General features: G+C 40.7%; 1 protein-coding gene across 1 annotated transcript; it reads left to right on the top strand.

The window, feature by feature from the left end:
• The first annotated feature begins 28 nt into the window (after positions 1-28).
• Positions 29-15,574, top strand: washc4 (WASH complex subunit 4). Its single transcript, XM_080906755.1, has 33 exons — positions 29-182; positions 988-1,127; positions 1,229-1,282; positions 1,388-1,453; positions 1,649-1,694; positions 1,805-1,872; positions 1,957-2,039; positions 2,321-2,363; positions 2,450-2,553; positions 4,286-4,406; positions 4,499-4,622; positions 4,716-4,843; positions 4,962-5,122; positions 5,196-5,322; positions 6,216-6,341; positions 6,430-6,537; positions 7,884-8,030; positions 8,659-8,738; positions 10,135-10,240; positions 10,727-10,843; positions 10,926-11,094; positions 11,644-11,798; positions 11,884-11,958; positions 12,038-12,142; positions 12,235-12,369; positions 12,522-12,630; positions 12,717-12,783; positions 12,936-13,022; positions 13,711-13,858; positions 13,954-14,050; positions 14,160-14,356; positions 14,476-14,572; positions 14,710-15,574. The coding sequence occupies exons 1-33, from the start codon at positions 122-124 to the stop codon at positions 14,772-14,774; spliced, it is 3,516 nt and encodes a 1,171-aa protein (XP_080762881.1). The 5' UTR covers positions 29-121; the 3' UTR covers positions 14,775-15,574.
• Positions 15,575-15,674: the final 100 nt, after the last annotated feature.

The raw sequence follows: 15,674 nt of genomic DNA, 5'->3' as shown, positions 1-15,674 counted from the left end.
GACTCAGTTTCCCATGAGCATTAGCGGCCTTTCGGAGAATCATGAGATCCATCATGGGATCGTGTAGTACTACTTTTTAGCAGCGCTGTGTTTGGGGTTTTCGCTTATTCATTCTAGCACCATGGCGGTGGAAATCATCTCACCCGACTGGGAGTTTGACCGTTTTGACGATGGTTCACAAAGTAAGTGCTCAATTGAGCCCTGACATGCAAAGAAAGACTGTGGCAGGCTAAAGTTTACTACTTTAGCATCAACCGCTAGCTCAAGTTGCTAGCTCGATGCGTTTCAGCTGGGCTTCGTATTAGTGAAAGAAACTGCACACTGCTGTTTAATTCCCAAAATGTATGTTTAGTAAATGCCATCAAAATAAAAGTAAGTATTTACTACCCCCGGAATAATTAAAACTGAAGGAGTAAATTAGTGGAATTAATAGCTAGCTGTAGCTGGCGAACGTAAATCGACGCAGTTTGTCACGTACAGCTGATCGATCTGACAGCTGGTTTTGACTGTGTAGTTAACGCCGTACTCTTTCGCTTACTCACATTTAATTTACTTGTTTGTTTTTTTCTTTAATGTTATGTTTAGGGCGAGAAAACTGCCCAGTGCTTTCCTGTGTTTATCTCCTTGTGACTTTCCTTCTCAGGCTCTCAAAATATTTATTTACGACAACCTGAACGAACGACCTACATGTGCCGTTACTCAACTACATTTATTGGAAAATGTAGTTTGGTAACACCTTGTAACCAGGCATAGTGTAGATTTACGCATTTTAGGTTAAATTTAGAATCTATTGGGCATCTGAATCATGCTTTAAGTTTTAAATGACAGTTACAAGTGTCTCTTTCTTTAATGAAAATCTAGTAGTGCAAGAGCAGCATTGTTGCTTATAAAATGTTGTAAACTTGTAAAGGAAGGGCAGAAAATCAACCCATATTTTTTTTCTGGTTAGTAAAAGTCAGTAACGTTGTCAAACCTTCCTCCCAACAGAGATACACACAGAGGTTCAACTGAAGAACTACAGGAAGTTTCTGGAGGAGTACACCTCTCAGCTGAAGGGTATTGAAGAGGCTCTGGATGAGTCCATTGGAGATGTATGGGACTTTACTCTGGACCCCATCGCCCTTAAGGTAAAACCCCCAAATATACTGGCTTGGTTGAAAAGACTGACATTGCTTTTACACAGTTATAACTTGCGTAATTTCCTTCCTTATACTTTATGCCCTTTCAGCTTCTTCCCTATGAGCAGTCATCCTTATTAGAATTAATTAAAACTGACAATAAGGTAAGTAAAGACAAACAAATTAGTCATTTTTCATTTTCATATCCACAGAGTTGTTCTTTTTTTAAAAAACAAAACAAAAACAAATGTCACTTTGGTTGTGTGCAGGTCCTGAACAAAGTTATCACAGTTTATGCTGCTCTCTGTAGTGAAGTTAAGAAGCTTAAATATGAGGTAAGTGTGGTCAAACAGCTCAGTTACTTTGTGCATGGCTTATGATTATGTCATGTTTATATCGGCATGTCTGCATACTCTTGACTAAGGTGGAAGTAAAGCTACTGTTACTTTCAGCAATTTTAGTAGCTCTTTTTTTTTTTAACTTTGTTTTCTTTAAGATATTAATTTAGCCTCGTTTTGTTGCTTTTCAAGGCAGAAACCAAATTCTACAATGGCCTATTGTACTATGGAGAAGGAGGTAATCTGTCAACTTTTACTGTTTCATGTTGTTTTTGTTCTAGGTTTGCCCTCTGTGATACACAGTGCTTATTAAGATTAAAAAAAGGCATGTGTGAATTTCTCTTACAGTGTCTGAAACCAGTGTTGTTGAGGGGGAGTCCCAGATTCAGATGGGCAGATTCATCTCATTCCTACAGGTGGGTAGTAACTGATTTCTGCCATAACCTTATTTACTGATGTCTGGAAGACAGAAATATTTATTTTCCTTTGTCCTTTCATAGGAGCTGTCCTGCTTTGTATCCAGATGTTATGAAGTGGTGGTCAGTATTGTGCATCAGCTGGCAGCACTCTACAACAGCAACAAGTATGAACCATGAATACATGACCATAATGTTACAGTCATTGCACTATTTTTGCAGGATTGCAGAGAGAGGTTGTGTGCACTTTATATTTAATGAAAGTCCTCAGCTACTCTGCAATGACAGTCTCATTGTATCCAACCTACCTCATATTAGATAAGTGGTTGTGAATGGCCTGACTTGGGTATTTGCTATAGCGAATGAAGCATGAGCTGGTTCCCAGGCTGTATTTTGCTCTGTCATGGTCAAACAGAATGTACTAAACTATCTTTCTTCTAAATTACAGGGGTGCAACAAAAATCATAGAATCCTCTGGTGTCCATTTCCAGGTAGGGTTCAAATTTTGTGAGACCTTTAGTATTTGCAGATGTTACTCAGTCATTTATACCATGTCTGCCCTGCTTTTCCTTTGCAGATAGTATACGAACACCTGGGAGAGTTGTTGGTGGTGCTGCTCACACTTGATGAGATTATGGAAAATCACAACACACTAAGAGACCACTGGAAGATGTATAAAAGGTAATTACCCAGTAAGCTATGATGGCATGTGACATACAGTGTAAAAGATGCAATGAAGCAGTTCCACATCTCTGGCCAGAAATCACCACATTCGGACAGGAAAGGGTATAGAATGCTATAAAAGCACATTTCTCTTGTGGTTTTTTTTGTTTGTTTTTATTTTAGTCTAAAAATAGGTAAACGAGTTAAGTTTCTGTAAAAACAAAAAACAGTTTGCATACATGATGCTGAGGAGCAGGCAGGACTCGCCAAACACAACAACCTCCATTCATGTATGTTGAGGTTTCTGTCCTTACCTTCACTCTAGAATGATCGCTGTTTTCCTCGTGTCACACAAGTGTCTCATTGCATAGTCATAGTTTATAAGCTACAGTTTAATGATCACTTGACCTGTTAAATAGTACACTGTAGACATGTGTTTTCATAAATATGAAGAGAATGTGACCTGTAATTATGAAAGTAAAGCAAAATATATCTGCCACAATACAGAACTGCATCCCAGTCTTTTGTTCACATAAGTACTGGGGTTTGATTTATCATTTGTAGGTTTTTCTTCCACACACTCACACAATCACACGTACATATATGTGCACTTACACTCAGTGGTAAATATATGCATCTGGTTTTGTTCCCTGCTTGGGTCGTGGAATCTATATATTCAGTTACAGACATGTAACAGACATGTAACTGAATATGGGGCAAATCTTATACTGGCCCCAAGATTTCTGGAGTTTGTTTTTTGCAAAGTGGCCTTCATATAGGCCAGCCCCTTAAGTGAAAACATATGTTAAAATCTACATACTTGTTGGAGTTAGCCGATGTTTTTCTTCCTTTTTCATGCGAGGAGTTCCCACGTATGTGTGGGAACACCTCGCACTAGATCTGAAAAGCATCTCTGTAGTCTTCCTCTTTTCCTCTGACCTGGTAACGCCATATTCAGCATTCTTTGTCCAGTGTAGTCATCTGCACGTCCAAACCGTCTCAGCCTTTTCACTTTGTCTTTACACTGCTCAACCTGAGCTGATATACTATACTTTTGATATACTCATTTCTAATCCTCCCCATTGTTAGAGTCAAATTGTTGAATGGCTGTAGCTCAGGTGGTAGAGCGGGTCACCTACTCACCGCAAGGTCGGTGGTTTGATCCCAGGCTCCTCCAGTCTACATGCCAAATATCCTTGGGCAAGATACTAACCCCATGTTTGCCTACTGGTGGTGGTCAGAGGGCCCGGTGGCGGCAGTGTCTGGCAGCCTCACCTCTGTCAGTGCTGCCCCAGGGCAGCTATGGCTACAGTGTAGCTTGCCATCACCAATGGGTGAATGACTGATTGTAGTGTAAAGCGCTTTGGGGTCCTTAGGAGCACTTTACTTAGGGACTAAGTAAATTTGTTTAAGTAAATTTTATTTCTGTCACAGAAATAAAAGGCTGCAGAGGAAGCTGGTTCTTCGAAGTGTTCTGACACCGACGGCAGAAGGGCTGTTCTGAGATCCTTCCCTTGCTAGCATGTGAAAAACTGGTTGAGCTGTTCGTCTTGCTTCGTTAACAGGAATACGTTTCTGAAACAGCAGGGCCTGTGGAAGTGCAGACCCAACACCCATCCTGGTCACTCTCACTGAAAAACCCAAGCTCTACCTCTGTCTATGCCACCATCTCCAAACCATACATTATAGAAGGTCTCACGAGCATCTTGCAATCCTTCCTGTTCACTCTTGCTGTTTATCCCTTACACAGGTTACTGAAATCTGTGCACCATAACCCTGGGAAATTTTCCATTCCTGAAGACAAGCTGAAACCTTTTGAGAAGCTCTTGCTCAAGCTGGAGGGGCAACTGCTGGATGGCATGATACTCCAGGTGACTTTCCCTTAATTTATTATTATATTGGTGTTAAGTAGAGGTTTTTGGGAAGATAATATGATGAACATTATTCGTATGATCTGCAACAGGCCTGTGTCGAACAAAGATTTGATGATCCTGGGGAGGGAGTAGCAGTTTCCAAAAACAGTGCCTTTGCTGAGGAGTTTGCCTTCAACATTCGCACCATATTTGCAAGTGTTGAATCCAAAATTGGTCAGTTGTTTCTTCTTCCACAATAGACTAGTTTCCTTTAAGTTGTTCTTCAGAGCCGGACTTATTTCTGGTTGTTTCTTTTCTCTTTTTCAGGTGAACCTTCAGAAATTGACCAGAGAGACAAATATGCTGGTGTCTGTGGTCTCTTTGTGCTTCACTTTCACATTTTCAGGAGTGTTGACAAAAAGCTTTACAAGGCGCTGCTCGATGTCTGTAAAAAGGTGGATTTCTGTTCTTGGACTTTTTATTACTTGTTCAGTGGGAGTCCCTGCTCATTGTTTTCTTTGATCTGGCCTGAGAACTAAAAGTCTGCTCTTGTGTGTCAACATCTTCACTTAGGTTCCAGCAGTCACTCTGGTTGCAAACATCATCTGGTTTCCCGACACTTTCCTCACCAATAAGGTCCCTGCTGCAGCTAAACTGATGGATAGGAAGAGTCTACAGGCCATCAAAGCACAGAGAGACACATACCTGCAACAAAGAGCGCAGACATTAACAAAGTGAGTAAAGCTGAATGTCAGCCACATTTATTAAATATAAAGTGAAGTATCTAAACATATTGTTTGTGTTCAGGGACATTCAGTCCTACTATCTGTTTGTTACTTCTTGGATGATGAAGATGGAGTCCATCTTGTACAAAGAACAAAAAAGTGAGAAGTTGCAAGAGGACCTTAACAGCAGGTGTAATGTGTTTGTACAGGTGAGTAGTGTGTTGGGTTTATCTAGGCACAAACCCCGCTGGAACACAAGACACTCAACTGCATGACAAGACAAGACAAGAAGGCGCTCTCCGTGTTTAGTGGCTTGCGAGGGAAGTCAGCCAAAGTTGAGGAAAAGATTCCTTCACCCGAACTCAGCCAACTTCGACTGATTCCTTCGCTACAGCTCTTTTTATTGTCAGCGAGCAATCATTCATGAATATGCAATTACAAATACATGTGACATTCTTAAGCAGGCATATCTGAAGTGTGTGTGTGTGTGTGTGTGTGTCTGTGTGTCTGTGTGTCTAACCACTATAAATTGACATATGGCCTTTCAATGAACTTAAACTGTGTGTATGAGGTATGCAGGAAAGCAGAAGTAAGCGTCTCGCTAAATGATAGGAACAGGAACTTGCAACAGGTCATGTCTCAGACGAACATTTAAAGGTGTGAAGTCTTGCACTCTTAAGAAACAGAACAATCTAGTTCCTAAAGCTATAATGGAAATTATAACATCGAGGCTGCTTCCTCTCATCTCATGGTACACGAGTGCACACAGAATCTTATCAGACCTAATAAGGATATGATTTTTATCAGCATACAGATGATTATATATTTCTAAGCATAAATGATTGTGTTCCTAAGCACAAATGACAATATAAAAAATATCAATTCCAACAAATGACTTTTTATTTTGTATAATCTCTGAATGCATGAATGATTTTTTTTTTCTTTTTTTTACATTGAGTATCTTCTCACCGCAGAAGTAACTTTATTGATTTGTCGTCTTCAGTTAGATAAATCTACTTCCTGTTTCATTTCATAAAGTTGTGTGGAGCTTTACATTCATGTTTGACCCGTTATTTAGCAAAGTGTTGTGTTTCATTTATAGGGTATTCTGTATGCTTACACCGTCAGTACCATTATCAAGACGACCATGAACATGTACGTGTCGATGCAGCGGCCCATGACCAAGACATCGGTCAAAGCTCTCTGTCGACTAGTTGAGTTACTCAAGGTGTGTGTGTGTGTTTGAGTGTTGCCCCTCTGTTTAAATACCTGTTGCATTGAGAAAAATAATGAATGTCATGTGACTCTCCTCTCAGGCTGTGGAGCACACGTTTCACAGACGCTCTATGGTTGTTGCTGACTCCGTTTCTCACATCACTCAGCAGCTGCAGGCGCTGGCGCTCAGTGCCATCAGCATTGCCAAGGTAAACGAAACAAGCAATAAATCCTGTCAATGTTGCCTTAAGGCAACTGTTGTTGTAATTTGGCACTATATAAATAAAATTTATGAGTTGAATTGATGATTACAGTTATGTTACCATTTCCACTACGTTTTCTGTCAAGGTTGCTCAGAGTTGAATTTCATAAACGTTTTTTTTAGAGATGAAGCTTGAGCAAAGAAGAACCCTGTCAGGGGTAGACATTTGTTCAAACACAAGTAAGAGAAATAAGACACTGCAGACCGACTCAGAGAGTATTAGAATACGTGCGCACGGGTGAATGTCTCTGGGAAGACACACACACAGAGTGCAGGCTCGGTTGCTTTATTTATAGTGAAAGTAAGTTTACATAGTACTTCCTCTTTTAACAGAAAGGGGAGAGGTCAGGCATTATCTCAGCTTATCTGACCTTGCTCACATACACTGAAAATAACAATGCAGAAGTATATCATGCTTATCTGACATCACACACACTGAGGTAAGGAATGCATTATGTTCTCTTTAACAATAAGCTTGGTTATGTGAAAATATATGAACACACAAAATATAAGGCACACTTGATTATATTGTATTATAGAGATTTGGTTATATTGTATAATGTAGAAAATCTCTTGACAAACCCCTTAGATTTCAGTACAGATGTGGGTTGCTGTCTTTAAAATGGTTATGATGGAACATTTCTAGTTTATTCTTTATTTGGGTTTAGGTGCTTAAAATTTCCATTGTAGAAGTTTTATGTAGCTTCATCTCTAGGTTGAATGACAGGCGTGCAAATATGACCTGATATAGCCTGCTTAACTTTGTTATCTGGTGACTGTTAGGGCATAGAAGGAGGAAACTCCCAGAAAGACCAGTGCCAGGTGCTTCCTGCAACATAGGGTGTAGGAGTTTGCTTCCTGCCCAGGTATTGCACAGCAACAGCATGGTGGGGGGGAGACAAGAAACTGCGGAAAGAAGTTCTTACAGGGTGTGTGTGTGTGTGTGTGTGTGTGTGTGTGTGTGTGTGTGTGTGTGTGTGTGTGATATTATAAAAGGGTTGCTGCAACGTCTTAAGGGCAGAGCTCTCATGACTGTATAACTGTGAATGCAGAAATAAAAGGCTTCCCTACAGCTGATCGCATTGCAAACTTTATTAACAGAAAATTCCATGACATGGTAAAACTGACATTAGTGCAGATGTGCTCTTTGAATGCGTTTTCTGAATGGTGTACCATTATTGTAGGGTCTACCTTACAGTATAAAGAGCCTTGAGGCAACTGTTGTTGTGATTTTGTGCTGTATAAATAACATTGAATTGAAGCATTTAATAAAAATGTCTTCTCTCCCTCAAGAAAAGGGTGATCTCTGACAAGAAGTACAGTGAGCAGCGGTTGGATGTGCTGTCCTCTTTGGTGCTGGCAGAAAATGCTTTGAGTGGTCCCAGCACAAAGGAGCGACGCCTTGTGGTGTCTCTGGCTCTCTGCGTCGGCACTCAGCTGGTAAGTCAGGAGGAGACTTCATTTTATACACAAACCGTCAATAGAAAATTGTACTTAGTAGTCAGTATAATCTTTTAATAATATAAGTTTACATATGGTAGTGATAGGATGTGCGATCCTTAATAGTCTGCAAAAGCTTTGCGTGCATTCCAGAGTGCTCTGGCATTCACACCCACATCCTAGGAGCGTGGGAAAGGTCGTACCTTGTCTTATTGTTTTACGGTAGGATTAACGTAGCTATGTCGGTTTTAGTCTAAGTGCCTTTTTTACATATAGATGAACTATTGGATTTTCCAGACCAGCAGGTTTAAGGGAAGTCGTTTATGGGGTCACACTCTGACACACACACACACACACGCACACACACATACATATACACCTCCACATTCCAATGTAAGGAACAAACACCCACTGATGTATAAATAAAGACCAGGGCAGTCTCTCAGTGCGAGTCTTTGAGCCTCACTCTTGTGTGTGAGCTCTGGTGGCTGCCCTTGCTAGCAAGAAAACTGTGTTTCTCCTCTCTGATTCTCAGCTGAAGATGTGTTTTAGAATACATCTCTTGACAGAAACAATTTTTCCTTCGTATTTTCTTTTCTTCTTCATTGTCATCTTAATTTTATTCCAGAAAACTTTCAAGGATGAGGAGCTTCTTCCGCTGCAGCTTGTACTGAAGAAGCTGGATCTGATTAGTGAGCTAAGTGAAAGGTGAGACCTTTTCCCTCTTTTGTCATGCGCCACAGTGCAGGACACTGTTTGGGGGATGGATGGAACCAGCCTTAAGTTGAAATGACACTGTGGAGATCAGGGAAATTATTTTGCTGCTATTGTTAATGGTCATCGTCATTACCATTGCATTAATAATATAATCTACAGCATTGATATTGCATTCAGATGTTTAAACAGTGTGTGTCTTTCAGAAAGACTAAGTTGCAGGCTGACAGGAAATTGCAGGTTTGCAGAGTGTGCCTTTTGCAGAAGTGAAACTAAAAGCAGAGTCTAAGTGCAGGTTATTCTGAGGATTACATGTGAGGATGAGCCTCTGTTCTGGTGAAAGGTCAGAAGTGCAACGGGTGAGATGAGAGAGCATTTAAGGACGAGACACACATACAGTTAGTGGGATCATTTATAGGTGAGAGGTTAGTCATGTTTGTTTGCAACTGCGAAATTGTCTCTGCAAAAGAGGAACAGTTTCTTGCAGGATGTGGGTCTGGTGTTCCAGACGAGAAGTGAAAGTCAAAAGGTTGACAGGAAACATCTGCCATGAAGATAGAGACAATGTTCATTTTTAAACTGTGTTAAAAGTCACTGTGGTCTGGGAACCTATGCATATATTGTATCTGATGACGCATGAGGGGGCGTCATTAAATTCAAACCCTGATGGTATAAAATATCTGCTTAATGCTTTGATTAGTCGGAGATCAGCGCTGTCTGCGAACGGAGCTGGTCCCCCCACGCGTGTATTTCATTAAAATCAATTGTTTGACCAAGCTCTTCTGGACCATGGTTGTTTGTACTCTCCTTCCTCAATTTTGAACCTTAACAACACACAATTGTAAACTCATAACAATAAAAAAAGAAGAACTAGAGCAGGTTGACAAAGTGGGGGGGGAAAAAAATGACGATCAAAAAAATCAAAGCAGCCTTTTATAATTAGAAGTGGTTGGAATAAACCACTCTAGTGGTCTACTCTATTCACTACAGCATACTTCGTGCCAGTGTGTGTGTCTAGTGCTTTGCTGAAAACAGTGCAAGTGTCTACACACAGCAGGACATACTTATAGAGGTCCAGTACCACGTGTCGGAAGGACAGAAGAATCCAAAATGCACCATTTAGAACTCTCATGTGTCTCATGCCACTAATCTAAAGCCAACAAACACATCCATTCAGACACTGATCCAAATGTTCAGCACAAGCACATGCTGGCAGGTGACTCACTGATTATTTGTTGAAGCTCACAGCCATCTGGCATCTCGGTGAAGTTTCCATTAGATGGTGTGGAAATATTTGGCGCAGATGGGACTGATTCAGTCTCATCTTTCACCTACCTTAAGATTATCCCTGCATGCTAAAATATTCAACAAAGTGTTCTTTGTTCCTCAGGGTCAAGCTTCAGTGTGACTGCAGTTTCCTGTACTGGCACCGAGCTGTGTTTCCCATCTATCTAGATGATGTATATGACAACGCCGTAGACGCAGCACGAATACATGTAAGCAGACAGACCTGTGATGAACATGACACAGTGAAACTCTGAAACATTGTGGTGTAACTCAAAAACAGTTGAGGAAATCTCTAGAAAATGTACAAAGACACTTTACAAGTCCTTGGCCCTCAACTACAGCAACATCTGCTTTCATTGCACCTTTATAAGGGCTGTTTATCACACAGGACTGAGTGCAGTGTTCACTGGGTCAGATTGACCCTGGCAAAACACATTATTCTTTCCCCGCTAATTTCTTAACTCACACTTGTTGAGTAGAGTACACACATACCAGCAGAAAGTAAGAGGTGTAACCATACACAAGATAGAAATGTATGAGTAATAGGTTACATATTGCTTCACATCATATTCACTACACAATACTTCGTGCTAGTGTGTGTATTTTTTGTCTTTATTTTAGTGAGGTTTTGAGTGTTATCTCATTTTTGGCTATTCTGCTGTTCTGTCCATCTGCACGGTGATTGGCGTGAGCAGTACATGTTCAGTGCACTAAGGGACAGTGTGCTGTCTATGATGCACTCCAAACACATGGAGTCATGTGACCAGCTGCTGGAGAGCTACGACAAGGAGATCATGGACGTGTTCAAGGAGGTGAGAGCGTGCTCTGAACAGGCTTCTTTCGTGGCTATTTTAAGGCTTTTATTTGTTAAGATTCTTTCTTCCTGTGTTGTAGCACCTGCTCGACAAGCTGTGTAAGGAGATTGAGAAGGACCTGCGTCTCTCTGTTCACACGCACCTGAAGCTTGATGACAGGAACCCTTTTAAAGTTGGCATGAAGGATCTGGCCCACTTCTTCTCCCTCAAGCCCATTCGATTCTTCAATCGTTTCATTCATATCAAAGGTGCAAAAGAACTTTTCATACGTCTGTGCCCTCAAACCATGTTTACTCCTGTTTTTTGCTTTTAGTTTTAGCCATGGGAAACGCTTAATGTTTTTTTGTGGGTGGGGACACTTTAAAGAATATATTTTTAGTCACCTGTATGGTTATTTGTGAAGACATCTGTTATTTTTCTAAAGTCATTTGAATTTTTAAAAAGTGTCCTATCATTTTTATTCTTTTCATTATTTTTTTAATGTAAGGTGTGCGTTTGATTTGCACTCTCAAATTTTTAATAGTACAGTGACTTCTTATGCACCAACAACATGAACTAAACTCTTGTCTTGTGCCATTCTGTGCTGTGGCACACACACGTTTTTTGCATTGCAGAAAAGCACAATACAAACATCCCTTTTTGCTCTCTGAAGGTTGCTGCTATTGCTTTCTGGTGACTTAGTCCCAAGTTATAGTAAATATAAAAAGGTCCTCCATAAGTGATTTGTTCTTTGCATGAATGTTTCTTTAACAGTAAACCGTTTACTGCAATACTGTAAGGTTTTTAATGTGCTACAGCCTATGTGACGCACTACCTGGATAAAACGTTCTACAACCTGACGACTGTCGCTCTGCATGACTGGGCCACCTACAGTGAGATGAGAAACCTTGCTACACAGCGCTATGGACTCACAATGACAGAGGCTCATCTGCCCAGCCAGACGCTAGAGCAGGTCTGTTTGGTTACACCTCCTCCCTCATGAGCAGAGGTGGAGATTTACATAGACAAATTAACTAAATCCTCCTTGTTCTCACCAGGGTTTGGATGTTTTGGAGATCATGAGGAACATTCATGTTTTTGTCTCACGATACCTTTATAACCTCAACAACCAGGTCAGAGTCCATACGGATTTTTCTCCCATTGAATCGCAAAGTGTTGCTGCCTCTGCAGTTATAATTGTTTTTGTGACAGATCTTCATTGAGAAGGCAAGCAACAACAAGCACTTGAACACCATCAACATCCGTCACATCGCCAACTCCATCCGAACACACGGTACAGGAATCATGAACACCACTGTGAGTTTCCAGCAGAAAACAACAGCATGTGTTTTGACATTCTCATATGTGGATGTAAGGCCTGTTTTATATTTCCTCTATTCTTCCGTCAGGTGAATTTCACCTACCAGTTTCTGCAAAAGAAGTTTTACATCTTCAGTCAGTTTATGTACGACGAACACATCAAGTCCAGACTCATCAAAGACATACGTTTCTTCAGAGAAACAAAGGACCAGTCTGATCAGAAGGTGCAGTCTTCTCTGTCTTTCCATTTTCAGTCATTTTAAGTGAACAGAAGTTTGGCAGAGGGGGAAGACCCTGGAGCCAGGGAGTAAAAGTAGAGCTGTCATTGCTCGGGCTAAGCTGTCACAGTACCATATGTCTTGTCTTGTTGTTACAGTATCCGTTTGAGCGAGCAGAGAAGTTTAACCGTGGCATCAGGAAACTGGGCATCACTCCTGATGGACAGAGCTACCTGGACCAGTTTAGACAGCTGATCAGCCAGATCGGTGAGGATGCTTTTATTGGTTTCTGGTATTAAACATTAAACTGCAGTTGCATGCAAAGACAACACAATTTCACACTGTTCTTTCAGGTAACGCCATGGGCTATGTACGTATGATCCGTTCTGGAGGCCTTCATTGTTGCAGCAGCGCAATCAGGTATAATAAAAGGAATTTGAGTGAAAGTTTATATGGCTTCAGTTAGAAGGAATTACTGATATATTGTGTAAACGTGAGGTTAAATGTGATTTTACATCAGAAACATTTTTATCTTGCTATTGGAAACATTTTCTTTTTCATTATTGCTTCAGATTTGTCCCAGATCTGGAGGATATAGTCAACTTTGAGGAGCTGGTGAAAGAAGAGGGACTGTCAGAGGAGACCCAAAAGGCTGCTGGGTGAGTTATCTGTAAAAAGTCAGTCAGTCGCTTCTTGTGTGTCACTGTTTGCTGAGCAGGCCCTTTATTTTGGAAGGACGGTGCATCAATGAATTTTAAGTCATATGTCAGCTTCAGAGTGTAATCCAACAATCCTGCACCTAGCAGTTAGTGTTGTGTGCATTGCTGTTATTGTACCAGCAGGGGGCACCAAAGATAGGAAAAAGATAACTGAAGTGCTTCCCACATTGTTTTCAGTTTATCATTTAAATTCTAAAAGAAAAGGGAAAGGTTTGATGTTGATAAATTACAACTCTAAATTATAGCAAAAGAGTATGATTGTTGGAGTGATATTTTATGATTGTCAATTGTACTTAGAAACATATAATCGATTGCATAGTGATACAATGTCTGATCCTTAGTAGTCTGCAAAGAGTCTGTGTGCGTTCCAGAGTGCTCTGGCGTACCACACACATCCTAAGGTCATGAGAGAGGTCGTACCTTCTCTTTCTGAGACATAGTATGGGAGGACACCTACTCTGTATCTGTTTGAGTACAAGGGCCCTTTGTTTAGGTGGACCGCTGGACTCCTGGCGCCAGCTTTGGGGAGTCATTCTTGGGGTCATATTTTAAAATATGTATTCCTTCAATGTAATTCCTTCTTTGCTGTCATTTATTTGCTTTCTATTATGATTATTATGCTTCACAGCATCCTGGACTCTGTTTTGGGAGATCTGACCAGCAACTCTGCCGAGGGGACGGAGTACTTCAAGATGCTGGTGGCCGTGTTTGCGCCTGAGTTTCGCAGTGCAAAGAACATGCACCTGAGGAACTTCTACATGATTGTACCACCGCTGGTCAGTGCTGATGCTGTTTTGCTACATGTCATGTTCTCTTCACTTGAAATCAGTTTGTACTTACTTACATTTATTGCAACAAATCTCACTCCTAGACGGTGAATTTTGTGGAGCACTCCATCAGCTGCAAAGAGAAACTCAACAAGAAAAACAAATCTGGAGCTGCTTTTACAGACGACGGCTTTGCAATGGGTGAGCAGACAAACCTGATAATACACACGGACATCCTTAATCCTTTCTTCTGTACTGGCCTTGGACGTACTCTCCTCTTTTTCTGTCCCCTCTCTGCCTCCTCTCTCAGGTGTGGCGTACATTCTGAAGCTACTGGACCAGTATCTAGAGTTTGACTCTTTGCACTGGTTCCAGTCTGTCAGAGACAAGTACAAGAAAGAGATGAATGCAGTGGTGAAAGAGCAGAGCGTTCAGTCTGCCAACCAGGATGAAAAGTTGCTGCAAACCATGAATCTCACCCAGAAGAGGCTGGACGTGTACCTCCAGGTACATTTTGGTTTTTTTTTAATGTCAGACTGAATTTCAAGAAGTTTAACTGCTGGTTGGCGTGGTTGTGAGCCTGGCACTGAGATGTGTTTCTGAACTGTTTTCCCTTTTCATTTCAGGAGTTTGAGCTTCTCTACTTCTCTTTAAGCAGCGCCCGGATCTTCTTCAGAGCTGACAAGACAGCAGCTGAGGAAACTCAGGAGAAGAAAGATAAAGGTTAGCAGTTTGTGGGGTTCTTATTAAAGTCCTTTAATTATGCAAAACCACTGGCACACTCCCACCGTCATGTATGCTTTTTGTAGATAATTTTTCAAGAGATGGAAAGATTAAAGTTGTCATTTTATTTCCAACAGAAAATGCTGCCAAAGCAGGAAGTTCTGCAGATAGTTCCACCCCCGCTGACCCTGCCTCGAAGTGAGCCTCGCTGTCAGATCACTGTCACGTACTGAAGAGGAGAGCTCAGCAGCAGGCTGCGTTCGTGTGTCCATTTCAGGGATTTAAAATAACTGGAAGATGTTGAAAACGGTAGAAAGACAATGACTTTAAAACGCTTTGTGTTCTGTCACAGCACGGTCGTCTTCATTAGACAAAGAATGTGTACTTAAAGTGCTAATCAGGATATCACCCCTGCATCTAATAACTCACTTTGTATTAGTAGCATTTACAAATGCAGCAGCGTTTTAAAAAGATGAACCGGCTTAACAAATCTAATGTAAAAGTGTATCTTTTGATATTTTTACTCAGTCTGGATGAACGTATTTTTACTACTGCACCGTCAGTCATGAACTAGTTTGGATCTTTGTTTCAATTAACTGGTGTGCTGCCTATTTGTTGGTGTCCACTGTACTTATTGTGATTCTTTATGGCCTTCAATGGAAACTTTGAAATGAAGTCTCTTGTGAATGTTTTCAATGTATAATTTCACATTTGTGTGCCATAACGGTGTACCATTTCTTGGTCCACTTTATACATTGTATGAATTAGGGCGTGTATGTGCCTTTCTAAACTGTGGATACTTGTTTTGATAACATAATTTGGAAATAATTCATCCGATGCAAAAGATACAGCGCTAAAATTAAATTATTTTATACTGCTGCTCTGAAGGTGTATCATTACATTTGTTTTCCAGTTTTGTATCTTAAGCATGTGGTACGTGTGTAATTACATTCCATGTATTAACTAAAGGAATAAAAAATAAACTTTGCATTTTCAGCAGAATTTAATGGCTCATTTCAGAGTCTGTATTAAAAGGTGTGAAAAGTCGAGTGTCTGCTGTGGATGATTTCTCTAAACTGTCTTACAAATTTGAATTTAATTT

Source organism: Rhamphochromis sp. 'chilingali', assembly GCF_963969265.1.
Source record: "Rhamphochromis sp. 'chilingali' genome assembly, chromosome: 2".
Lineage (NCBI taxonomy): Eukaryota > Metazoa > Chordata > Actinopteri > Cichliformes > Cichlidae > Rhamphochromis > Rhamphochromis sp. 'chilingali'.
The sequence above is the reverse complement of the archived record's forward strand: the minus strand, read 5'-3'. Positions and strand labels throughout refer to the sequence as shown.